The following is a 25,603-nucleotide window of genomic DNA, read 5'->3' as shown; positions in this document are numbered from 1 at the left end:
ACTTTCCATGAGATTTCCCCCCCTCATATACTCTTGGACCACAACTCCCGTCGCCCACCGCGGGAACAGCCATTGCTCCATGACAGCTGCAGTTTCCCTCTCTCTCTCTTGGGTCTTCACCCTACCAAACAAACTACAAGTCCCATAGGGCATCGCGAAGGTACTTAAACAGAAAATGTCTCCGGAAAGCTCCGCGCGGGAGAAACCACATTTCCCAGCGTGCTCTGCGGGAGGCGGAGTCCGTCTCGAAGGGCGCCGGAGTTTGAGACGGGCGATGGCGAGCGGGGAAAATGTCGTTGGGAGGAAGGCGGGGGGGACGGGGGCATCTCTGGCTCAGGAGCTCAGGCGCTGGGCGGCTGAAGAGATGAAGCTTCCTCCGGGCAAAGTTCCCTCCGAGAGAGACGCACGCAGGTGGGTGAAAGCGGGTAGAAAGGGGCGAGAGTGTTTCTGAGCATCTGCAGAGTGCTCTCCCCAGTCTCCCGGGGGTCGTGAGAATAAACCTACCAAGCATTGCAGGACTGGGCTAGAGAGGGTGGGACGCTGTTCTCCTAACCATGGCTAGGTTCGCTTGCACCTTAACAGGGTGACTGAACTATTATTTTTAATAATATTGTAATTGGCCCTCGACTGCAAATGGAGAATAAGTTGGTTTATAATACAGTAGATTATGTAATTTTAGTGCTTAGAATACCTTTATTGCAGCTTTGAATGTACATTAATCGGCATACATTAGAATGAAATGTCGTTGCATGCAGCTCTTAAAAATGTCGTTGCATGCAGCTCTTCCAATATACACTACATAAAGTGTGACAAAATAAATAGAATAAAATTCTTTATTGGCCAAATGTGATTGGACACACAAGGAATTTGTCTTGGTGCAAATGCTCTCAGTGTACATAAAAGAAAAGATACATTCATCAAGAGCCAAGAATCATAAGGTACAACACTTAATAATAGTCACAGGGTACAATAAGCAATCAAATCATACTAGGAAACAGTCAATAAACATTGTAAGGATACAAGCGACAAAGTTACAGTCATACAGTCACAAGTGGGAGGGGATAGGTGATAAGGAGTGATGAGAAGATTAATAGTAATAGTAGTGCAGACTTTGTAAATAGTTGAACAGTGTTAAGGGAATTATTTGTTTAGCAGATGGCTTTGTGAGGGGGAACTGTTCTTGTGTCTAGTTGTTCTGGTGTGCAGTGCTCTATAGTGTCATTTTAAGGGTAGGAGTTGAAACAGTTTATGTCTAGGATGTGAGGGGTCTGTAAGCATTTTCACAGCCCTCTCTTTGACTTGTGCAGTATACAGGTCCTCAATTGAAGGAAGGTTGGTAGCAATTGTTTTTTCTGCAGTCCTAATTATCCTCTGAAGTCTGTGTCTGTCCTGTTGGGTTGCAGAACCAAACCAGACAGTTATAGAGGTGCAGATGACAGACTCAATAATTCCTCTGTAGAACTGGATCAGCAGCTCCTTTGGCAGTTTGAGCTTCCTGAGTTGGCACAGAAAGAACATTCTTTGTTGTGCTTTTCTGATGATGTTTTTGATGTTAGGTGTCCACTTTAAATAAATACAAAGTTATGTATTGCAATGAAATGTCTTTGCATGCAGCTCTCAAAGGGTCACCACCTCCAATATACACTACATAAACCATGACAAAGTAAATACAAAATTATGCATTAGAAAGAAATTTCGTTATATGCAGCTCTCAAAACGTCACCACTTCCAATATACACTACATAAAGCATGACAAAATAAATAAATACAAAATTATGCATGAGAATGAAATTTAATTGCATGCAGCTCTCAAAGGGTTGCATGCAGCTCCAATATAACACTACATAAAGCATGACAAAATAAATACAAAGTTATACATTAGAATGAAATTTTGTTGCATGCAGCTTGCAAAGTTTCACCCCCTCCAATAAAACACTAAATAAACCATGACAAAATAAATAAGTACAAAATTATGCATATATCCACATATATGATATGACACAGAGAAACAACACAGTTTGGTTCGAATGTATACGTGTATAGGGTGAGAATAATGAATCTTGCGAGTTTACTGGACGGATGGCATAGGGAACAAAACTGTTACAGAATCTGGAAATCCTGCTAAAAATACTTTGAAACTTCCTCCCAGAGGGAAGCAACAGAAACAGACTGTAAAGTGGGTGTGTAGGATCTCTAACAATGCTTTGAGGGCTAAGCACATAGTGCTTATAAGCGCTATCCTGAATAACGGGAAGTGAGCTTCCTACAGTCTTCTCCATTGTCCTCACCACTCTGTGTATGGACTTTCTATCAGAGGAACTGCTGCCACAAAACCAAACAGGGATGCAGTTTGTTAAAAAATGCTCTCAATGGTGCCTCTGTGGTCAGGATGGAGGAGAAAGATGTGCTCTCTCATCCGACGCAGAAAATGCAGATGCTGGTTTGCAACATAGTTAATAGTATATCAATACTGTTTCAGGATAGGATTATAGGTATGGTTCCAATAGTTTGGAGTTATATATAGAAATACTTTGAGAAATATGTGAACTTAATATAAGTTATCCACATCATGGATTTTTACTGCTACTTCCATCTCATTCTTCACCCCCCAGAATGTGCTCAGGTCAGTGTGCTGACATCTGGAAATATATCATCCGCCACATTCATCATCAGAGGTAAGAATACAAAGATGGAGATGGGATACAGGTAGTCCTTGATTTACAAGAGCTCATTTAGTGACCGTTCAAAGTTACAACGGCACTGAAAAAAGTGACTTAGGACCATTTTTCACGCTAAAAATTGTGGCGGTATCCCCTCATGATCGTGTGATCAAAGTTCAGGTGCTTGGCAACTGGTTCATACTTATGACCGTTGCTGTGTCCCGGGGTCATGTGATTCCCTTTTGCGACCTTTTGACAAGCAAAGTCAATGCGGAAACCAGATTCACTTAACAGCCAGGTTACTAACTTAACAACTGTGGTGATTCACTTAACAACTATAGCTAGAAAAGTCATGGGACAAAACTCACTTAACAATTGTCAATTGTCATAAGTCGAGCCTTACCTGTATTCAGAATTTTCCTTGAGGCTTCTACCTTTGTTTAGTCTGTGACCCTTTGAAGGGTTTAGAATTTCTAGATTTGAAGCCCAGAAGGATTTGGATTAGAGATCCCATCATCCCCTGCCAGTAAGGAGTAGAGGAATTTCTTCCAGCAATGGATAGCTATAGATGATTTTGCTTGGCATCTTATCTGGCATTCACTCCTAACAGTCTCAGAAAGAACATGGGTAGCATTTTCCAAGAGGTCCTACTCTCTGAGTTAAGAAAATAGAAATTCTGTATTTGTATAATACTCGAACGGAATGGCTGAAGACCGTGGTGGCGAACCTATGGCATACGTGCCATAGGTAGCACGCAGATCTGTTTGTGTGGGCACGCGAGCCCAGCCAAACTTACTTGCACTGTGCATGCATGTGCCTCCCAGCTGATTTTCGGCCCGTTTGAGGCTGTTTTCGCCTTCCTGGAGGCTCGAGGAAAGCCTCTGCAGCCTCAGGAGGCCAAAAAACGGGCCTTCTAGAAATACCAGAAGTGCCGAAACGGGCCTGTTTTCAGCCTCCAGAGGCTTCCCTCAGGCTTCTGGGAGGGCGAAAATGGCCTCAAACGGGCTGAAAAATCAGCTGGGAGGTGCGCACATGCACAATGCAAGTATGGGGGCAGGGCGGGGGGTGTTGCACACACCGGCGCAGGGGGGGCTCATTGCATTGTGGGTGCCGGCATACACACTTTCGGCACACCACAACAAAAAGGTTCGCCATCAGGGATGGGATTCTACCAGTTCACACCTATTCACTAGAACCGGTTGTTAACATTCTAAGCAGTTCAGAGAACAGGTTGTTAGAAGAAATTACTGGCCTAATCCTGTAAGGAAGGCAGGAAGGAAACATTCTGGTGTTGCTTACAGAAACTGCCTCTCCATTAACCCGTATTACATTCTTGGCAGGACTAGACTTCCTGTCTCTGGAATGTCTCTGGAGTTTTTTTTCCCTCCTTTGCTGGTACTTTGCTTGTGTGGAGTGACCAAAGTTATAATGGCACTGAAAAAAGTGACTTGTGACCATTTTTCACACTTATGACTGTTGCAGCATCCCCACAGTCATGAGAGGCGAGGAGATGCGTGCCGCAATGTGTGATGTTGAGTTGGCCACGCCCAGCCAGTCACATGACCACCAAACCACACCCACCAACTAAACCACGCCCACAGAACCGGTTGTTAAAAAAATTGAATCCCACCCCTGTTTGCCATCACTAGCTTAAGATAATGGGCTGGTTCATGTAACAGTGCAAGATTGTGCCTGGGTTTCCTTTAAGTAGATGAACCACAAATTGAGCTTTATGAGCCTGCTGTGTAAACCCAGCCACATGGCTTAAGACTGTGATGGTGAACCTATGGCACGCGTGCCATAGGTGGCACGCAGAGCCATTTGTGTGGGCATGCAAGCTCCAGCCAGACGTACCTGCACTGCACATTATGCGCCTCCCAGCTATTTTTGCCCTCCCAGAGGCTCGAAAAAAGCCACGGCAGCCTATCTATATACTTCCCTTTGTTGTCCAAGTATATACATAGCACTCCAGCACAACCTTCATTGCCCTGGGGCTGACTTTTTGACCCACATTATTCTGCACCTTAAGTACATTTTTCAGGGTGTATCCTGTACTCCACTGAACACTTTTGCCTTGCTTATATTGCAGGACTGTCAAGAAGATCCGTGGGAATTTACTGTGGTATCCTTTTCTTAACCCTTTTTCTCGATAAATTTTCTTCTCCCTTTCCCTTCATGGGCTTGAGCGGTTAACCCTGAAACCCCCAACTATCATGAATATTTATTTCTCCCCTAATACTTCCTATTGGTTGGAGCAAAACAATGAAAAGCATTGTAATAACAATGTAGTCTTAGAATACCTCGGTTGATTAAGTCTGCTGCTAATGGTGGAAAGAGAAAGATTTAAAAGCCTAGCTCTGATCATACAATTTTGCTGAAACACTGTCTAACCCAGTGCTTCTCAACCTTGCCAACTTGAAGATGTGTGAATTTCAACTCCCAGAATTCCTCAGCCAGCTTTGCAAAAGTCAAAAGTCCATACATTTTCAGGTTGTTTAGATTGAAAAAATCTAAGCTATGTCATGCGTTGACGTATAGGATGTAGGAGTCACCTGAGAGTTCCCCCATCATAATCTTCCCTTGCTGACTAAAATAACACCTAACAATGCTGTTTCTTGAACAGTTTACTTTAGTTTATTGTCACTGCACCTCATACAACGAAATCAAACACCATCTTCAGTGCTCATCATGACCATGAAAATAAACACAACAGACACCCTTCACACTCCACACATTGAATTGAAAACCCCGACATTGCACCAACGCTGCACTATACAGTAGAATTCAACAGAGCTACTGCCCTGGGATAGAAGCTGTTTTTCAGCTTGTTTGTCCTTGTTTTTATTATCCTGTACCGTCTGCCAGATGGTAATCGTTCAAAAAGGGATTGTGATCTTGGAATTTCTTGAACCGCTGAGGAGATGCTAGGATTTTGTTTTGTAGACATTCTAGGGCACAAGGGCAACATTGAAACATGAGAGCCTTGTTCCACATTCTACGCAGTTCAATACTGCAGATGGAACTTTGCATTAGGTTTATCCAGGGAAAAAAAAATTGGCAGTCAAGTGTTGTAAAGGGTGTATGGAATGGCTTGGAAAAACAGGAAGGCCCTAATCAGAGAAGAGGAGTTTGAGTCCAGGCCAAGAAAGTAACTTGAGAAAATATTCAGTGAACCCTTCCCTATTTCAAAAAAAGATAAATGGAAGGATGGGGGAAGGACATTCTGACATGCAAAATTCTTTTACTAGAGCTGCTCCTATAAAAATAGCTCTGACCAATATGGCATTGGTCTATGTTTATTGAGATGACAAGTGTGCACCAAGGGAAATGTTGCACCAAGTTGTGCACCAGGGGAAACGTTGCCATATTTTAAAGATGTCGACCACAATACGGATTCTTTCTGCTGCACAGTCTTCTTTTGACTAATTGCTACCTTTCAAAAAAAAAAAAAAGAAAACGTGCTGGTTTTTGTACCTTACTCAAGGCCGAGCCCAAAGGATTTCCAAACAAGTGAAACGTTTGTGTCCTTGATCCTATTTTTTGTCATATAGGTATCAGCAGATGGAAAAAAGTGAGGTGAGTAAGAACAAGATGAGGTGAAGAATTTGCTTCGTCTCCAAAGGTTTGGGCCGAAGGTAGGGGAATGGGACTCTCCTAATGTAACTCTGTTCCCTGTCAACTTTGAGCTGGTGGCAATTGGAATCCGGCAGTAGCAGGAAAGTCAAGGATATGGCTTCCACCATTTGGAAAGACAGTCTCAGACTGTTGACAGCTAATGTAAAGAGGTATGATTGACATGCAAGAACTTTTCTGGTCCTCCAAAGAGAACTATGACCATCACAGCAAGGTATGATGACCCAGGGGACGGCACAGAGGTAACCCAAGTAGTTGGCAGTTCAAACCACCCCTTTATTGGTCCAAATTTCCCCCCAAACTCCCACGTTTCTGGCAAGTCCCAGAGCAAAGTGATGACAAACCACCACACACACACACACCTCAAGCAGCCTCTGGCTGCAAATCGTCCAGCCCAGCACTGTGTACACCAAGGCTGCACAGCAATACATCCAGCAGGGCAAATCAAGGAGTTCAGGAAGCAAAGGATCCAGGTAATTTGTCCAGAAAGCGAGAAAGAATGCAAGGATTCTTGGAAAGTTCAAATGTCGGCACTCAACACTTCAGGAAATCCGTGTTTGTTCCTGACAAATGCTCCTCCCCACTGCGTCTCCTTAAGCGTCATTCCCATGGTGTGCCTTGTGAAGATGGGCAGGGCGCTCTTCTCCCGAGTAGCCTGCTCAGTCTGCTCTGTTCTTGCCTTCTCTCCACTCCCTGTGCTCTCGGATCAGGAGGGGGGTGCCCCTTGCTCATCGCTTGAGCTCTGTCTCACATGTTCATCCTGCCCCTGTTCCTCCCTGTCTAAAAGCTGTTCTAATCCTGAAAGGCCCTGGCTTGATTGGCCCTGCCCTTCCCCATTTTCCTCCTCGGCCAATAAAGCTGCCCCCTCAATCTCTGTCGGCTCAGGTTCCAGCTCCTCTTCCCTCACAGATTCAAGCTCCGAGGGGGGGAGGGGGCATGACAGAAGGATGGGCTTCCAGCTGTGAACCTTTTAAAGAAGGAGCAGGAGGGATAATTCTAGGAGTGTGCTCAAATAGGAAGCAAGAACTAAAAGATGGATAAGATGGCCTCCTTGGTAACGTTGCAGTTTGATCTTTCTTCTCAGGGCAATCCCAATGCCTCTGAATCGGATAAAGAACGTCGCAAGCATCTAATCCAGGCCATCTCTCGCTTGAAGAAGGAAGATCAGCAGTTGGACCTCCAGATAGGATTGGCCCAGCGCGAGTTCGTAGCCAGTGGTGAGTTGAGAACAAACAGAGAAAATGTTTTGACACAAACTGCGAACTCCTTAGAAGATTGTTGGGCTGTGTTTATAAGCCCCCTGTCATGCCCCTGTCTGAATCTGACTCAGAGGAGGAAGCCGAACAGCTGACAGGGAGTGGGAGTGTGGCTCCTTTGGCTGTGGAAGAAACTTGGGAAGGGCAAAGTCCAGTTGGGCAGAGCAGGGGAGAGGGAATTCAGAGGAAGACCCAGGCCCACCCCCCTCTTCATCCTAGGGGCATGCAGGGATGAACGGAGAAGAGAGCAACGTGGGTTGCATGGCTTACGGGGGAGGAAAGGGCCCTGATTCCCTTCATTAGCTGCAGCTGGGAACACAGTGTATAAAAAAGGCAAGCTCTTGGGAGCAAATGTGACTTTATCTTGTATCCTCATGGCTTATCTGGGTTCCTGGCGTCTTCCCAACTGTGTGAGTTTTGCTGTGCTTTCGAGTTTGAAATTCCTGCTCCTGCCCTGCCAAACTAATTACTTCAGTTTGGTTTATTTGGATTTTAAGTTACAGTTTGTGTGTACCTTGTTTTAGACTGAATTTTCTACAGTCAAAGGCTCTTCCTGGGAGAGTTTTTCTCCAGCCCGAAGGTAACCTGGACATTGGGGGCAAAGTTGGAGACAATAAAGGGATAAATTGCTTATCTGACTGTGTTGCCTTTGTGCCACGTCCCTTTGGGTCATCACACTCCCCTTGACTGAATCCCAGCATCGAAACCCATCAAATAGAGCAAGTGAGCCTCTGCTGTGGGTTCAGCTGTTCACGTCTGCACACCCTGATTTGCAACATCTTGTTCTCCTTGGCATCTAGAGGCCATCCCGGAAACGACTCAGATCTGGGATGCCAAACAGCGCCGTTTGCTCCTGAAGGCCTACTCCGCCCGGATCACAGCAGAACGGCAACAACTGCACAAGAAAGCTGCCCAGGTCAAGGGACATTTGGAGCATCTGAAAGAGATGGAGAAGTACGGGCTCAGTTCCTAGGTCCCTTTACCTCCTTTTGGCAAGAGGGGATCCTAGTTGGTGGAGCTTTAGTGTGGTGGAGGAAGAAAGGGTGATTTTGGGTCACATGCAGGGGTGGGCTTCAAAAAGGTTAGCAACTGGCGCTCTGCCCGGTTGCTGGGTGGGCGTGGCCAGGGTGGGCATGGCCTAGTCAGCCTCCTGCACCACAGCAGGGGGGTGTTGCCCTCCCTGGGCTCCGGAGGATTTCCTTGAGCCTCCGGGAGGACAAAAATGGTCTCCTCAGCCTCTGGAGACTGGAAACGGGCCCGTTTCTGGCCTTCTGGGGGCCCCGTTTTTTGCCCTTTCCAAGCCTCCACACAGGCCCTGCACTTACCTGCATCCAAAATAGGCCACGTGGGGACTCCGGGGAGGGGAGGGCAGCCAGGGGTGGGATTTGTGGGTTCACCGAATTGTGCAGAATCTTAGCTAGAGGATCGCCCGAACCCGTACGAACTCCCAGCAGCCACCCCTGGTCGCATGTACTCTAAACCAAGGCTCTTCAAACTTGACAGCTTTAAGACTTGTGGACTGCAACTCCCAGAATTCCTCCTCCAGTCATGTTAGCTCAGGAATTCTGGGAGTTGAAGTCCACAAGTCTTAAACTTGCCAAGTTGGAAGACCCTTGTACTGAACTGTGGCTTGATTAGCCATGGATGAATGAGTATAGACACAGTACGCTGGATTCATGCTAAGGCAGCCTTCCCTAGGTGGTAACTTCCAGAAGTGTGGAATCCTAGAACGATTAAGGAATTACGGGAGTAGAAGTCCATGTTTCTGGAAGACACCAAATTCGCTACACCGCTTCTGAACCATGATGAATTAGCACAACGTGTGAACCAAGCCTGGTCTCTTTTCAGCCAGCTGGCCTGGGGAAGAATATCTGTGGCATTCAAGTGTGGAAAGCAAAGGTCTAAAACCCTCTTGTGGTTTTTCTTCTAGGAAAGGCAAGATGGTCGTGGTTTTTGGTGGCAGACACCCAGAGCCTCAGTTCTCCATCTTGAAGCCTGACGTTCTGGTAAGGCCTGGTTTACTGCTTTGCAGGGGGGAAAAAGAGAGAGAGAAAGGTTCCAGGCTCTCACGGTCTTCAGTTGCATCGAATAAGTTTTTGTTTGTCCAACTAACCCATTTGAAAGCAACACCTAACACCAGCCAGCCACCCTGCTACTCTAATGGCAAGTTGAAACCAAGAGGCACATAGCTGCCAAAGTTTCATCTTTGACAGGCACATAAATTTAATAACCAACTAATAGTATTTGGTGCCCAGTCCTCAAAGTTAGGGCCATTGTAACACCCATCTAAGCCAATGTTTAGCAACTACAGGTGGTGCTAAAGAAGCTGCCCATCTCCCTCCCTCCTGCCTTTTTGGAAGAAAATCAGAAAGTCCAGTTGCCTCTTGGGAAAAAAAAAAGCACTTTGGGGATAACCATCCTCTGACCCAAGGTGCTTTTTCAAGATGGACTTCCTTGTTTTCTTTGAAGACTTTATACTTGTCCTTCAAACAGCTCTGACTGGATATTGTGGAATGGAAGGATTTATACTTCCCTTGCAGACAGCTGGTCATTTGCATCCTTTTAGAGGGTCATTAAGGAGGTTTGCCTGTGTTTACCAGGGTCACCTGAATGGTGCAAATGGGTGTGGAGCCTTCTTGGAACTGTTGCAAGGACTGTGTTGTAGACTGGAGATTGATGACGTCGTTTCCCTTCCCCTCGGTTGAAAGAGGGTTGTCCTAGGTGGCCTCTTTGACCCCTCTTTCAAACCAGCTGTCTGCAAGGAGCATAAATCCTTCCATTCTCCACCATCCAGCCAGAGCTGAAGAAGCTTCTTGGATGAGAAGCGAAATGTCTTCAAAGCAAAGAAGAAGAAGAAAGAAAAACCGGAAAGTCCAGTTGCCTCTTGAAGAAAAAAAAAAAAAGCACCTTTGGAACAACCATGACCTGGATGACTGAGAATCTCCGTAGACATTTTTAGAGAGCCGTTGAGGCCACTTGGATGTTTGTCTTGTCCTTGGGGTCACCCGAGATGTGCCAATGGGTGTGGAGCTTTCTTGGCTACAGGATGTTTTCTGCCCTGTGTCCCTTCCCTGTTGAAGACAGGTACAGGCTGTTGGGGGTGAATCTGTACAAATGGTTGCCCTTCAGTTTTGAGATGTAGACAACACCGATATTTTGAACACTTGAATACCAATTCTCCTTGCGCTGGTTGAGTATCATCTGCACTTCTAAAACTGTTTGGTTTGGTTCTGCAACCCAACAGGACAGACACAGACTTCAGAGGGTAATTATGACTTCAGAAAAAGCAATGGCTACCAACCGCTTTCAATCGAGGACCTGTATACTGCATGAGTCAAAAAGAGGGCTGTGAAAATATTTACAGACCCCTCACATCCTGGACATAAATTGTTTCAACTTCTTCACTGAAAACGACCCTATAGGGCACTGCACACCAGAACAACTAGACATAGTACAGTTTTTCCCGACGCCATCACTCTGCTAAACAACTAATTCCCTCAGCACTGTCCAACTATTTACCAAGTCTGCACTACTATTACTATTAATCTTCTCATCATTCCTTATCACCCATCCCCTCCCACTTGGGCCTGTAAGACTGTAACTTTGTCGCTTGTATCCTTACGATTTATATTGACTCATTTCCTAGTATGATCTGATTGCTTATTGTACCCTGTGACTATTATTAAGTGTTGTACCTGATGATTCTTGACGAATGTACCTTTTATGTACACCGAGAGCATTTGCACCAAAGACAAATTCCTTGTGTGTCCGACCACACTTGGCCAATAAAGAATTCTATTCTATTCTATTCTAAAGCAAAAATCTAAAGGAATGGAAAAGTGAAAGATACGGATTGCATAAAAGCCTCAGCTCAGGTTTTATGCCTTTTTTCCCCCCTTAGCGGGATGTCCAGGAAAGCTGCCAGCTGCGTTTCCAATTCCTGAAGACTCTCTTTGAAAACAGCATCTCTGGGAGATCTCCGTAAGGATCCTTCCTCTCACCTTTCTGCAATTGGTGCCTTTGGCATAGAAAACAAGCTGGGTCTAATGTCATGTGTGAACACGCCCACTCACTAGCTTCCGCTTTAAAGTTCTGATGTGTTTCTTTGGTTCTTCCTGGCAGAGGGACGAACGAGGAAGAGATGAATAATGCTTACCAACATTGGTTGAGCACCGTGGAGGTAAGGTAGACTAGCATACTGGAGCAAGGGTGGGAAAGCTCATGCCTTAAAGACATTGTTCCCAGGCCCCTTTGGTCAGGGCTGCTAGGAGCTGTAGTTCAGCCAGATAAAGAGAAATGAATGCAGCGCAATACACAGCATTGGTAAACAATGTTTTTTTAGCCTTGGAGATGCTCTTTGCACCTTCCTTAAGAACAGTGGAATGCTTAACTGGACATTATCAAGGCTGCTAGGTACAATGGAAATATTTAAATTTGGGCTTCTCAAAGTTGGCAATTTGAGAAATGGGTGGACTTCAGCTCCCAGAATTCAGGCTGGTGCGGGGAATCTGGGAGTTGGAAATATTCTGAGTAACAAAGACAAGATTAAAAACCCAACACAAGAAAAATACATAATGATAAACTACAATGACATCATAATAGCCATAAATCTCTGCAGGGACCGAGGTGATTTTTTTTTTATCCTCCAAACAAAAGAATCCACATTTTTAGCCCACTTTGGGGTTTGCAGATGAGGCCGGGGTTGCATTTGATCTGTTGGTAACCCATACTTGTAAGGTCGGCTATATCAGAGGCCCCCAAACCCTGGGCCACAGCCCACTACTGGGCCGCGGCCTGTTCGGAACCAGACCATGTGAGCGTTTGGCCGGCGCACATGCATGCACATGCAGCTCAACTTGGCATGAGCAGTCTATAGCAGTTAGACTTCTATACCGCTTCACAGTGCTTTACAGCCCTCTCGAAGTGGTTTACAGGGTCAGCCTATTACCCTCAACAATCTGGGTTCTCATTTTACCCACCTCGGAAGGATGGAAGGCTGAGTCAAAACCTTGAGCCTAGTGAGAATTGAACTGCCAAATTGCAGGCATCCGGCAGTCAGCAGAATTAGCCTGCACTACCGCATTCTAACCACTGTGCCACCACGGCTCTTGAGCCCAAACATTGGATATTGCTAGCTGTGGCAGTGAAGGCTTGGCTTAGAGGTTGGATCAAGGGCAATCTCATCTATTGTTTTGCGTCTTCCTACAGAAAGTTGTCGGTACCCATCCTCCTGCCCATATCCTTTTAGCTCTGGAGCACTTGGCCTGTCAGAACACAGTGAAGCTGCAGGAATTGACGGACAAGATCAACATCTCCCAAGATGTGGCTGCCCTCAAGTAGGTCCTGACCTTTGGCTAAGAAGGACTTGATTATGGTGTCCTTCCCAGGGTAAAACTGAAGGCATCTCCATTGCTAGCAAGAGTATTCAGCTGCTTCATGGAATTGCTTTTGAGGTCATGATCAACATGCGCGTAATACTTTCCATTTTCGGCTAGTTCAATAAGTGCTGGCTGACTTAAGACCAGTGAGATTTCCCAAAATGCTTTAGACCATTCCCAAAGCTCTAGGGCAGCGATGGCGAACCTTTTTGGTGTGGTGTGCCAAAAGCAGGCACGCGTGAGATAGCACGCTTACCGGCACCCATAATGCAGTGCACTTCAGGGGGCCCTGGGCATGCGTGCGCAACACCCCCTTACCTGCATGCGTGCGCCTTCCAGCTGATTTTCAGCCCATTTGAGGCCATTTTCACCCCACTCGGTCTCGAGGGAAGCAGGCCGAAAAAACGGGCCCGTTTTGTCACTTCCAGGCCGGAAATCAGCTGAAGAGACACACGCATGCGCAGTGCAGGTAAGTTTGTCTGGGGCTCGCGTGCCCACACAAATGGCTCTGCGTGCCACCTCCGGCACACGTGCCACAGGTTTGCCATCACAGCTCTAGGGAATTCTGGGAAGCTTTCACATGCCACCAAGCCAGCTCCCACTCACACAAGTACTTCTGCCCACATAAATCTTGCCCCAAAGGCCAGTATATGACACAGTAGCGTTTCTTGCTCTTGGAAGCCCTTCTCACTTTTAAAATTATGGAAGACCCCAGAGGAGCTTTTGCTTGTACGGGTTACGTTTGTTGATATTTACCATATTAAAAATGAAAGCCGGCACATTTGTAGAGTATATATTTCTAGAGGTAAAAATGTAGAAATAGCAATAGGAAACTCACTAGATAAAACAAATTCATTTTTTAATGGAAAAAAAAAACCTGCTTTTTTTTTGTAAACAAATAAGGGTGGTACTGTTTTTAAATTTCTGCAGATGCCTTCAATACCTGGGAAATGATTTCACAAGCCCCTGAGGGGTTCTTGGGGGGCCCCTCCACGGTTCCTCAGAGCTCAATTTAAAAAAAAAAAAAACACTGTGATAGAGGATAAAGTTTGAGATTGCGGAGACTTGGATTCAAGTCTTAATCTGACCCGTAGAATTTAATTAGATACTTCCGGGCAAGGCGCAGGCATCTCTTAGCCCAGCTACCATTTGTGGGCGTGGAAGCCCAGGGTTGCTGCTACAGTGAGATAGGCGGCATATAAATTTAATAATTAAATAAAGCTTGGTTCTGGGTTTTCCATCGGCATGTCAGCTCTGCAAGCCCCATTTTGCTCTCTTCTTCAGGTTCCGTTATGACAGCACACACCTGCAAGATGTCTCGGATTCTGCAGACAAGCTACCTTCTGTCCGGGTTCTTATACAGGTGAATCAATTGGATCTCAAAACACTTTTTTCTCCCAAAAGTCCGTTTTTGCGATTAGAACAGTTTATTTCACAGCCAGAGCTGCTCTGTTGAGGTTTGGAACAGCCTGTTTCTGGGTGGAACGTTCTGAGTGGGGGAAAGGGGGAGATTAACAGATTGAATTCACCTGGTGGATTTCCTGTATACTATATGGGGGAAAATCGTCGCCTTGGTCTCTTTTCTTTGCATGGGACAGGAGGGCTGGAGCAAATGTGAGGTGCTGTGTGTGCAACAGATTCCTCTACATGCAGAGGAGAAAGGCCTGCTGGCACGTCTTGAAGCCCTAGTTAAGGAGATGCACAGTCTCCTGTCTGATGGATCGGAGCGCTCCATCCTGGCCAGGTAAGACTCTTCCAGATGGGCTTCAGGTGAGGGAATGGTGATAAGGGAGTGGTGCGGTGGCCTAGAGGTAGAGCCCATGCCTTACAATCAGGAGGCTGTGAGTTCAATCCTAGGTAGATACGGCAGATCTTTCTCTCTCTGGGCACACTGAGAATATATCTCCTGAACAAAACTCCCCATTGGTGACAGGAAGGGCATCCGGCCATTAAAACACTCTGCGAGCTTAATGATGAATGAGATTTTTGTTTTTGTTGCTGGAACTGGGTCTGATGAAAAGAATCAGATAGGATAGAATTCTTTATTGGCCAAGTGTGACTGGACGCACAAGGAATTTGTCTTGATGCATATGCTCTCAGTCTACATAAAAGATGCATTCGTCAAGAATCAGAAGGACTAAGGGAGACATGAGAGCAGTGTCCCAATATCTCAGGGGCTGCCACAAAGAAGAAGGAGTCAAGCTATTCTCCAAAGCACCAGAGGGTGGGTCAAGAGGCAATGGATGGAAACTAATCAAGGAGAGAACCCAGCTAGAACTAAGGAGGAATTTCCTGACAGTTAGAATTAATCAGTGGAACAATTTTCTTTCAGAAGTCGTGAAAGCTCCAACACTGGAAGTTTTTAAGAAGAGATTGGACAATCATTTGTCTGAAGTGGTGTAGGGTTTCCTGCCTAAGCAGGGGGTTGGACTAGAAGACCTCCAAGGTCCCTTCCAACCATGTGGTTCTATTCTATGCCTGGGTAAGGGTAGTTTTGTGGTGGCCTGCCAGGCCTTCAAGGAACGCTGAACCTACAACTGTTTGAAGCTACAACAGCAACTGAAAAAAGTCATAACCATCCTCACGCTTACGACCATTGCAACATCCCCATAAACACATGGTCAAAATTTGGGCTCCTGGGAACTGGCATGTATTTGGCACCTGTTGCAGCATCCCAGGATCAAGCCATAGCCCCTTGCAACCATCCCAGTCTGCTTCCCACTAATAAAGTCAATGGGGGAAGCCCAATTTTCTTAATTGAGCTCCCCTTAATTTGAAATTGGATTTGCTTAATTAATTAAATTAAGATTTGCTTCATTGCCGTGATTTGCTTAACAAAAGCAAGGCAAAAAAAGTAATCACCATCATCAGAAAATCGGGCGCCTTGCATACCAACGAAAATTCTGGTCCCAAATGTGGAACTACCTCAACTTACGACCACGAGCCCAAAATTTCTGTTAAGCGAGACATTGGTTACGTGAGTTTTGCCCCGTTTCACAACCTTATTTTGCCTTCATTTGTTAAGTGAATCACTGCAGTTATTAAATTAGTCACATGGTTGTTAAGTGAGTCTTGCTTCTCTGTTGATTGTGCTCGTCAAAAGGGGATCACACGGCCCATGGAACACAGCAATGGTCGCAAGTATGAACCCGTTTCCGAGCATCTGAATTTTGACCACATGATCATGGGGATGCTTCAGAGGTCGTAACTGTGAAAAACGGTTTCTCAGTCACTTTTTTTTCTTTCGGTGCCATCGTAACTTTGAGCGGTCACTAAATGAACTGTTGTAAGTCGAGGACTACCTGCACTTCATTCCCACACGCCTACTGAAACAACCAGATCTGTCAGTTAGGCCTGACTCAGTCTCTTCCCCTTGCAACCCCAGAACGGTGTTTGAGCTGGAGCTCCGGGCAGTGAGGTTGCGAGGATACAGGGATGGGCTGCTGCGTGGATGCCAGGGACTTGAAGAAGCCGTGAAGATCCGGTACGCAGAACTGCAGAACTTGCAGGCGAAACGTCAGCGCATCTTGGACTTCCGCCATTTGGTGGTAGGTGTGCAGGAGGAGGAAAAAGGAATGGGAAGGAGGGAGAGAGGAAGGCAGGTGGGATGACCCGGGACGTGGCACAAAGGCAAAACAGTCAGATAATCAGTAGGAGTCCCTTTATTAGCTCCAACTTTGTCCCCAATGTCCTGGTTACCTTCTGGGGCTGGAGAAAAACTCTCCCAGGAGTTTGCCTTTGGCTGCAGAGAATCAAGTCCAAAACGTGGTCAACAAAAACTAACTATAAGTCCAATCAAGCCAAAATGAGGTAATTAGTTCAGCAGGGCAGGAGCAAGAATTCCAGACGTGAAGGCATGGCAATAACTCAACACGGTTGGGAAGATACCAGGATCACAGATAAGCAAACAAGATAAACTCCTGTTTGCTCCCAACAGCTGTCGCATGCAGCCTGCCTTTCTTACAAACTGTCTTCCCAGATGTGGCTAATGAAGGGAATCAGCGCCCTTTCCTTCCCCCGTAAGCCATGCAACCCATGTTGCTCCCTTCTCCGTTCCTCCCTGCGTGCCCTAGGATGAAGAGGGGGTGGGTCTGGATCTTCCTCTGAACTCCCTCTCCCTTGTTCTACCTCTCTCCTGCTCTGCCCAGCCAGGCTTTGCCCTTCCCTAATTTCCTCCACAGCCAACAGAGCCACACTCCCACTCCTTGTCAGCTGTTCGTCTTCCTCAGATTCTGATTCTGACAGGGGCATGACAGCAGGTGTGATGACCCAGGACAAGGCACAAAGGTCACACAGCCAACTGAGAGTTCAAACTCCCCTTTAATGCACCAAATTTCCCCCCAAATGCTCCCACGTTTTTGGCATGTACCAGAGCAAAGAGCACGTGCACACATACACGCACACACACACACACAAAAACACGGCAGCCTCTGGCTGAGCCCAGTCCAGCAAAGCAAAGGGACAGGGAAAGGAATCCACAAAGTCAGGAACAAGGCGCTGAGTCCACAAAGCAAGGAAGAAGCAAGCAGTCCTGCAAACCCCAAATGTCTCTACCGGCACACCAAACTCTTCCAATTCAGCGTTCGTTCCCAACAAAAGCCCCTCCCCACATTCCTTCTTAAATCTCAGTCCCCAGGTGTGCCTTGTGAAGAGGGGCAGGGTGCTCTCCTCCTGAGTTGTCGGGTCGGCCTGCGCTGTTCCTTTCTTCTATCCACTCTCCGTGCTCTGGGATCAGGAGGGGGCAGTGTTTGCTGATTGCCTGAGCTCTGTCGCTCCTCAGGTCCACTGCTTGCCCTCTCTTGGTCATCCTGCCCCCCGTTCCTCCCTGGTAACAAGCCGTCCCAATCCTGAGGGGCCCTGGGCTGCCTCTTCCTGCCCCTTCCCACATTCCTCTGAAGCTGCCCCTTCGATCTCAGCAGATTCGTGTGTGTGTGTGAAAGAGAGAGAGAGAGAGAGAGAGAGCAGGCTTGAAGTTCAGGAAACTAACAGCCAAGGTCCAAGGTCGGCAGTTGTTTTATTTTGTGGTTTTGTATCGTGCCCTGGGCAATCATTTACTTTTTTTTTTTTAAATGACCCTTTTAAAACTCAGAACAAACTTTTTCAAACATTTTAAGTGGGTGGACTCTTGGAAAAAAAAAATCAACATCTTGCAAGTTTTGGCCTCGTTAAGTTTTGAAAACAATTTTAAGTTTGAAGAACGCAAACCTGTTTGTGTCACAAAAGCACTTTGGAAAGGATAAAAACCAGGGGTGGGCTTCAAGAATTTCAGCAACAGGTTCTCTGCCCCATTGCTGGGTGGGTGTGGCCACGGTGGACGTGGCCTGGTCAGCCTCTTGAACCATGGCGGGGGGGGGAGGCGTTTTCGTCTTCCCCAGGCTCCGGCGAAAACTGTCTCTCCGGAGGCCGGAAACGGGCCCATTTTTGGACTTCCGGGAGCCCCATTTTCCCCCCTCCCCAAGCCTCCCCTTGGGCCTTGCATCCAAGGTGGGATTTGGCGGTTCACTGAACCAGCCATAACGTTAGCATTGGATCTGCTTGAACACAGGCGAACCCCGTAGCAGCCCACCCCCTGATAAAAACTCCTTCCAGTCAAACTCCTGGTATTGAGGGAATGGAAAATGAGTCAGTTCGTCGAGGGACTTTCATCCCTTGGGTCAATTTCTCTGCTTCCCTCCCACAGAACGAGAAACAGCAACATATTCGGGCCCTTATCAAAGGCACTTCGTTTCTCAAATCCCAGCTTCGCAAGAACCAGGTTGAGGTGAGATGGCTTATTCACCCCGTCTGTCACAGCTCTTTGCTCATCCCCTCTTTGACGCCTTTCAAGATTTGAGATATTAAGATTTCAAACTTTCAACCATACAGATTACACCAGGGTTTCCCCAACCTTGGGCCACTTTTAAGATGCGGTGGACTTCAACTCCCAGAATTCAATGGCTGGCTGGAGAATTCGGGGACCGGAAGTCCATGCATCTTAAAAATTACCAAGGTTGGGGAAATCCTGGATTACGCCTTCTGTCCTGAAGCCACGACCCTTTCTAAAGAAAAGACGTGGGATGAACTGGCCAACTGGCTCCCCTGAAAGTTATTTCTGTGCTCGTTTGTAACCCAGTTGACTTACAGCGCGCCTCTCTTTCCTCAGATCCAGGATTTCATACAGAAAAAGCTGCTCCCTCAGGCACAGCAGGTGCAGCTGGAGACCCAGAAGCTTCACAATAGGGTAGACCGTGAGGTCCAGCATTTCAAAACCATTTCCCTGCCTTGTCTGCTGACCTGTCAGGTAGCTGGGTGAGTCATCTCCAGGCGTCTCCGTGTGGCTGGCTGTAACTCTGATTGGGGGTGTGTGGGGGTGTTTTGAGTCCTTTTCCAGGGACTTTCTTTTTTCCAAAGCTCGAAAGAGACCTATTTGCTACCCCTTTTTTTCTCCTTGAGAAATAAATCAGCTGGGAGAAGTGACTTGGGTGGCTTGAGAAAGTGGTTTTCTGTGATGACCCAGAGTGTAACACAAACGTAACAAAATCCAAAACGTAAATAAATGTCCTTGAATGCCTCCAACTTGGCCCCACTGTTCAATAATTCTCAGTGGGAGATCAAACGTACTCAAAAATAGCCTTCAAAAGAAAGCAATACAGTCCGAAATTAATCAGCAGATAGAGGTGAAATAAAAAACCAAACAAACTACAATGAAGAAATTTCCACAACGGACCAAGATAAGTAATTACCAACTTCAAGGAGATAACAAGGCACAGTCTGTTGGAAGGACGCCAACTAACATAACTTCAGCCCAAAATAACACACGCTTTGCTTCTGGCAATGCTGTGTTGTAATTGTCTCTCTTATATACTAGTTTCCCTAGCTGCAACCAATGAGAGGCATCATGGCCACTTCCTCTCTCATAAGCCAAGTTGTTTCCTTCTCCGTTCCTCCTGCATGTCCTAGGATGCCTAGTTCTTCTGACTGCCCAGCCGGCCTCTGCCCTTCCCCAGCCTCCTCCACAACCTCCAGAGCCACACTTCCACTCCCTGTCGGCTGTTCCTCCTCTCCCTCAGAGTCTGTCTCTACCCAGGGCATGACATTACCATTTGATGATGGAGAATGAAAAGCAGATGGTGTTGTCATTCCAAATAACCAACTCCAAATCAAGAAACTCCGAGACAAACATTTCCTCAAAGTTCTATTTTATTAGAGTTGTCCTATTGGCACATCTGGGAAAACCCGAATCTGAGAGTTCCGGGTTTTCCCTTCCCAAAAGAGAAATCAAAGATCCATCCCCTGCACCCATCAGTCCAACACATGGCCCAAGCAAATCTTCGTCCCAACTGGAGACATCCCTCCAGTCGCTCCCCTCCAGGTGCAGGGCAACTTGTCCTTGACTCTCTGAGAAAAGAATGTTGTTGTGGTCTAATCTTCTACCTCACTATGAAATCCCCCCTCCCAAATTCCCGGGCACTGAATGTGGCAAACTTGAAGTTTCCAAGTAAAAAAATGCTTCCAAGGCTGACAGATTGGCTATCGGTAAAAGCAGTAAAGTAATCCCAGTTTCTCTTCTCCTGAGGTTCATTTCCTATGAATGAGGTTGACCGAACATAATTTCTAACCTTTCTTGGCACTTGCCTTTCCTTGATGCAAAGTTTCATCAGCATGGTTGGCCCCGGTGGTTTTTTTTTAACAAAAAGAGAAATAGGCTTGATTTTCTTTTTATGCGTGGAGGATTGGCATGACTTAACGATGGTCAGTGTGATTGATGTAGGTTCAATTGTAAGGGGGAGGGGGGAAAAAAACACTTTTTTCTGCCGTTGTCTTTCAGGTCTCAACCCATCCCAGCCCACAAACTTTCCATCCATCACTTAAGATGGGCAGCATCCTCTGAAAACCGGGCCTTTCTCAATGTATGCCATGGAATTAACTTTCCCCTTTATAAGGTAGGGTGTGCCTCTCTGGTGTAATTTGCTGGATTCCTCTAGAGACAGATGAAATTCACTTGGACTGTTTTAGACCCTTCTTCTTCACCCTCCCTTCCACCTTAATCATAATCATTAAGGAATAAGGGCAAACTTTGGGGATGGGGGAAATAAAAGTGGAAGCCAATGTGGCCAACTGGGGGGGGGGGCAGCTTGACGCCACTCCCCAAACTGCTGGCATGTTTCCTCTTCCCATTGGGTGGACTGGGCCAAAGCTACGCTGGCCTGATCTTCCCTCTTCACATCGAATAGAGTAGGACAGCCCTGCGGGCCGCATCCGACCACATCACGGGCCTTGAGTTTGCCACCCCTGATCTGATCCGTGCATTGTGGTATATGGCATCTGCGAGTGTTCTTCCTCACCCCGGTGCCTCTGCTTTCTTAATCTCCCCCCTTTTAGGCTCCTGAACAGCTGCTTCTCCATCTGGTGGAGCTGAAGAAGATGCTTGTTTACCTGCGTGCCCAGCTGAGCTCCAAGCAAAGAGCTTTGAGAAGTTTGCAGCACCAGCTGGAGGCTACCTCAGAGCCCGATGTGCCATGTAGGGAAACCTCTTCAATTTTTATTTATTTTTTGCTGTTCCTGCTTCTTTCTTTCTTTCTTTCTTTCTTTCTTTCTTTCTTTCTTTCTTTCTTTCTTTCTTTCTTTCTTTCTTTCTTTCTTTCTTTCTTTTTCTCTCTCTCTCTCTTTCTTTCTCTCTTTCTTTCTTTCTTTTTCTCTCTCTCTCTTTCTTTCCTTCTTTCTCTCTCTCTCTCTTTCTTTTTTGCAATATTTTTATTTTATTTTTATATTTTAAAAAAGATCTCTATGGGTGAACAATGTGGTTCCAGGTTTTTACATTTCAATACAAACATGACCGTGTTTACATATTCAGCTTTCATGTTCAATTTCATATCATATTATAACTTATTCCATTTTTCTTTAAATGTTCTCATATATTATTATATTCATTACACTTATTTAATCCAACTTCAATTCGTATTGTAGCTTATTTCATTTTTCTTTCAATATTCTGATGCCTTATTTTGCAATATTAACTAAATTCTTGTTTCATTTCTATACTCATTACACAAAATTACTTTATCGATCACATTTGCAAGTTTATCACATACTATTATTCCATTCATTGTTCAATAATTTTCATCCTAATTCTAATGATCCAAAAGTTGTCCCCTTTCATTGTCAACTCGAGCCTGCCACCCCTTTGCCTTATGTATTCCTCCATTTTATTCCCTGCTTCTTCTTTCTGACCCTTGAGTTCTCGTTGAAATTTTCCAAAACAGGTCATCATCCTGCTTCAGAATTCCAATCCTTCTCTCTTCCTGTCCCAGCCTGTAAGTGAAAGGAGACACTCCCACAACCTTTATCCGACAAATCGAAAAGCTGCACTTGAAGAGGCAAACATTTGATAATATTTCTCCATGCCACATCCCCATTTGGGGCATGACAGTGGTTTCCTTACAAATAGCAATAGCAGTTAGACTTATATACCGCTTCACAGTGCTTTACAGCCCTCTCTAAGCAGTTTACAGAGTCAGCCTCTTGCCCCCAACAATCTGTTTCATTCATGCTAGCAATGATGTTGCCAAGGGCGAGAAAACTACCAAGCTTAGAGAGCACCCAGTTCAACCTTGAGCTACAAATATTCACCTCTATCAGTACCTATAAGGCTTTTTTAATGTGAATTATTATTAACATTGGGATGCATTTTGTGCTGCTAGCTCAATTGAATGTGTTTATTTCCTATTCCTTTCCGTTTTGTTGCACTCGGTTTTTTTTTAATCTACCAAGCCACGGTGACTCTTCTTCCTTCTAAGCTTAGGATAAATATAAATGGAGAGCCAGTCTAGGTATTTTGGTTAAGGTATCAATCAGGCTAGGAACCAGAAGGCTTGTGAGTTCTAGTCCCACCTTCGGCACAAAGCCAGCTGGGTGACTTTGAGCCAGTCACTGCCTCTCAGCCCTGTTGAGAAGGCAACGGCAAACCACTCGTGAAAAACCTTGCCAAGAAAGCTGCAGAGACTAGAGCAGGCGGTCTGTAAGCATTGGAGCTGCTCAAAGGGGAGGACAAATAATGGCTAAGCTCGTTTCCTTTTCTGTGTCCAGCCTTGGTGGAAGAGGTGCGGTCCCATGACCAGAAACAAGTCCTTTTGCTGCTGCCCTGTATCCAACGCACGCTGGATCAGTGCCAGTGTTTCATCAAGCGCCGGCCTGAGATCCAAGCCATTATCGATGACTGGTAAGCGAAAGGACCCTGCCTAAGCAGGTATTGAGGGCCCGGTCAAAGAGAGGGGAGGTATCAGTGTATAGTGATTTAAGAGCTGGCCAGCTGCTACGATGATGCAATGATGCATTGATGTAATGATGAGAACGAGTCAGCAAGGCTTTTGGCTGTTTTCCCTTTAAGAGCCTGTATAATAATAAGAAGCCCTGTTTGTGCGTGTGTGTGTGTCTCTCTCTCTTCGCCTGTTCTGACCTAGGCTTCCTTAAAACACAAATCTTAGTCCTGGCAAAATCTCTTTATTTTCATGGCTGTGAATTACGTTCCTTCACAACTTGAAAGGCTTCACAAACAGTCTTTCAGGGGAATGTTTGTAAACACCCACATTATTGCCCTTGGAATGCTGCCAGAGAACTAACTGCCAAATGCAGGGCAAGTCCAAACTTGGCACAAAGTCAAACAGGATTTTTCAAAGCTTGAATGGACCAGAGGAACTAATTGCTTCCTGCAAAAGCTCACGTCCCGTTCGCTCCTCTTTCATGTCCTATGGGAGGGGCCAATCATCTAGGAGGTGTGGCCTTACTCCTGAGTCAACCCTGCTTTCTCAATTGTTATCTTCTGGTAGCCCTGCGCATGCTCAGGCTGGGAACTGGTTCCAGAAGCTCCCCCGCCTCACTGCTGTCCAAGCCCAAAGGCAGCTGATGATGGCCATCCTGCCCTGACCCCATCTCTGCCTCTGATGCAGAGCCCTCGTCCAAGCCCCCCCTTAGCCTCCAAGACTGGCTCAGGTTCCTCCCCAACTCCTCTGCTATCTCCATCAGCCGCCAGCGGGCCACAACATCGCCGTGTGTTCTTCCCTGCTATAATTTGCTGTTCATTTGACTTTTGGTTATAGTACATGTGGGTACAGTATACAGTATATTCGTTTGTAGATAAAACCACTATTTATTACAAACCTCTGTTTGCTGTTATTGCTCCGGGGTTATCTCATGTAGTAAAGCTTGTACGCACTCTGACAGGAGGTGTCATGCCCCTGTTGGAATCTGATTCCGAGGGGGAGGTTGAGCAGCTGACAGGGAGTGGGAGTGTGGCTCTGTTGGCTGTGGAAGAAACTGGGGAAGGGCACAGTCCGGCTGGGCAGAGCAGGGGAGAGGTAGAGCAAGGCAGAGAGAATTCGGAGGAAGATCCAGGCCCACCCCCTCTTCATCCTAGGGTACGCAGGGAGGAACGGAGAAGGAAGCAACGTGAGTTGCATGGCTTATGGGGGAGGAAAGGGTCCTGATTCCCTTCATGATCCACAGCTGGGAAAACTGTGTTTAAAAAGGAAAGCTGCGCACAGCAAAATTGCTGGAAGTAAACCGTGAGTTATCTTTGTTTGTCGAGCCTTATCTGGGTTCCTGGCGTCTTCCCAACTGTGTCCTTTGTTGGCCTTTGAAGTCTGCAATTCCTTATCCTGCCCTGTCCAGTTAATTGCTGCAGCACGGTTTATCTGGATTTTTATTTACAGTTTATCTGTACTTTGTTTTTGGACTGAATTTCCTCCACTTAAAAGACTGTTCTTGGGAGAGTTTTTTCTCCAGCCAAAGGTAACTGGACATTGCAGGCAAAGTTGGAAGTATTAAAGGGACTTTTCTTAGTTATGTGACTGTTGCCTTTGTGCCATGCCCCGGGTCATCCTAGGAGGTGTGCCGCATTCGTACATCCTTTATGTTTCCTCTCTTGTCTAGGTGGGAGCAGCCAGGACAGTTTGTTCTTCCTCACAAGCGCCGCCATGGCTTCACTTTGCAACAGTGGCTGGAGCGTTGGAACTTGGCTGCTAAAAACCTGCAGCAACAGCAGATGTGGCTTTGATGAACTTCTGGGTATCAGTCTGAGAAGCTGCAGTGCTTCCATCCAACTGCTGAACGATGGCTCTTAATCTCACGAAAGGAGGTAAAAGCAGTTTTCTGCACTCTCCTCACCTCCCTCCCTCTCCTCCCTGTTCTTCAAGGGTGGCTGGGGGGAGAGGAAGTAACGTTGACGGTACATCTCAACAAGTAGCACCCGTGTATTTTCCAAGGATTTGAAATAAAATCGAAGTGTATCTTCCTTCATCTGGCTTTGCCTTTTTTTTCTAACCTTTTCCCTTGCGTCACGGCTAAGAGAAACGTACGCCTAATTTTTTCTTTTTCCTTGGTGGAGGGAAACTGATCTGGTTTTGTTACTTTTTCTTTCCCCCTTCCCCACAAAAGAGAAGCTTTCCTCGAATTTCCTCAATGGGTTGCCCTTCGTATGACGACAATAAATTGTCCTAGAGCGAAGGTGCAGCGGGCAAAACGGTAGGCGGCCTCTGTTCCTGAACTACCGTGTTTTGAAGCAGCAAGGAGACGAGTGCGTCCTTTCACAAATGGCAGGAATATAAGCAGATGCCGCAGCCTTGTGCTACGTGCTGTGCATTAAAGCTAGCAAGCCAGGTGTTTTTTTTCCCCAAGCAGGCTGCTTCTGTAACGATGCTGG

The 25,603-nt window shown here is 46.2% G+C and overlaps 1 protein-coding gene across 1 annotated transcript; it reads left to right on the top strand.

The window, feature by feature from the left end:
• Positions 1 to 56: 56 nt before the first annotated feature.
• Positions 57 to 25,200, top strand: HAUS5 (HAUS augmin like complex subunit 5). Its single transcript, XM_026685288.2, has 19 exons — positions 57 to 411; positions 2,613 to 2,675; positions 4,750 to 4,782; positions 6,212 to 6,236; positions 7,378 to 7,510; positions 8,350 to 8,503; positions 9,480 to 9,555; positions 11,451 to 11,530; positions 11,672 to 11,729; positions 12,758 to 12,885; positions 14,212 to 14,290; positions 14,526 to 14,671; positions 16,313 to 16,475; positions 18,608 to 18,688; positions 19,070 to 19,215; positions 20,735 to 20,849; positions 21,289 to 21,427; positions 22,993 to 23,125; positions 24,835 to 25,200. The coding sequence occupies exons 1-19, from the start codon at positions 176 to 178 to the stop codon at positions 24,956 to 24,958; spliced, it is 2,112 nt and encodes a 703-aa protein (XP_026541073.2). The 5' UTR covers positions 57 to 175; the 3' UTR covers positions 24,959 to 25,200.
• Positions 25,201 to 25,603: the final 403 nt, after the last annotated feature.

This window comes from Notechis scutatus, chromosome 8 (assembly GCF_049901735.1).
Source record: "Notechis scutatus isolate UNSWTSFEM ecotype Mainland chromosome 8, rNotScu1.2, whole genome shotgun sequence".
Taxonomy (NCBI): Eukaryota; Metazoa; Chordata; class Lepidosauria; order Squamata; family Elapidae; genus Notechis; species Notechis scutatus.
Note: the sequence above shows the minus strand (reverse complement) of the source record. Positions and strands in the feature narration are given on the sequence as shown.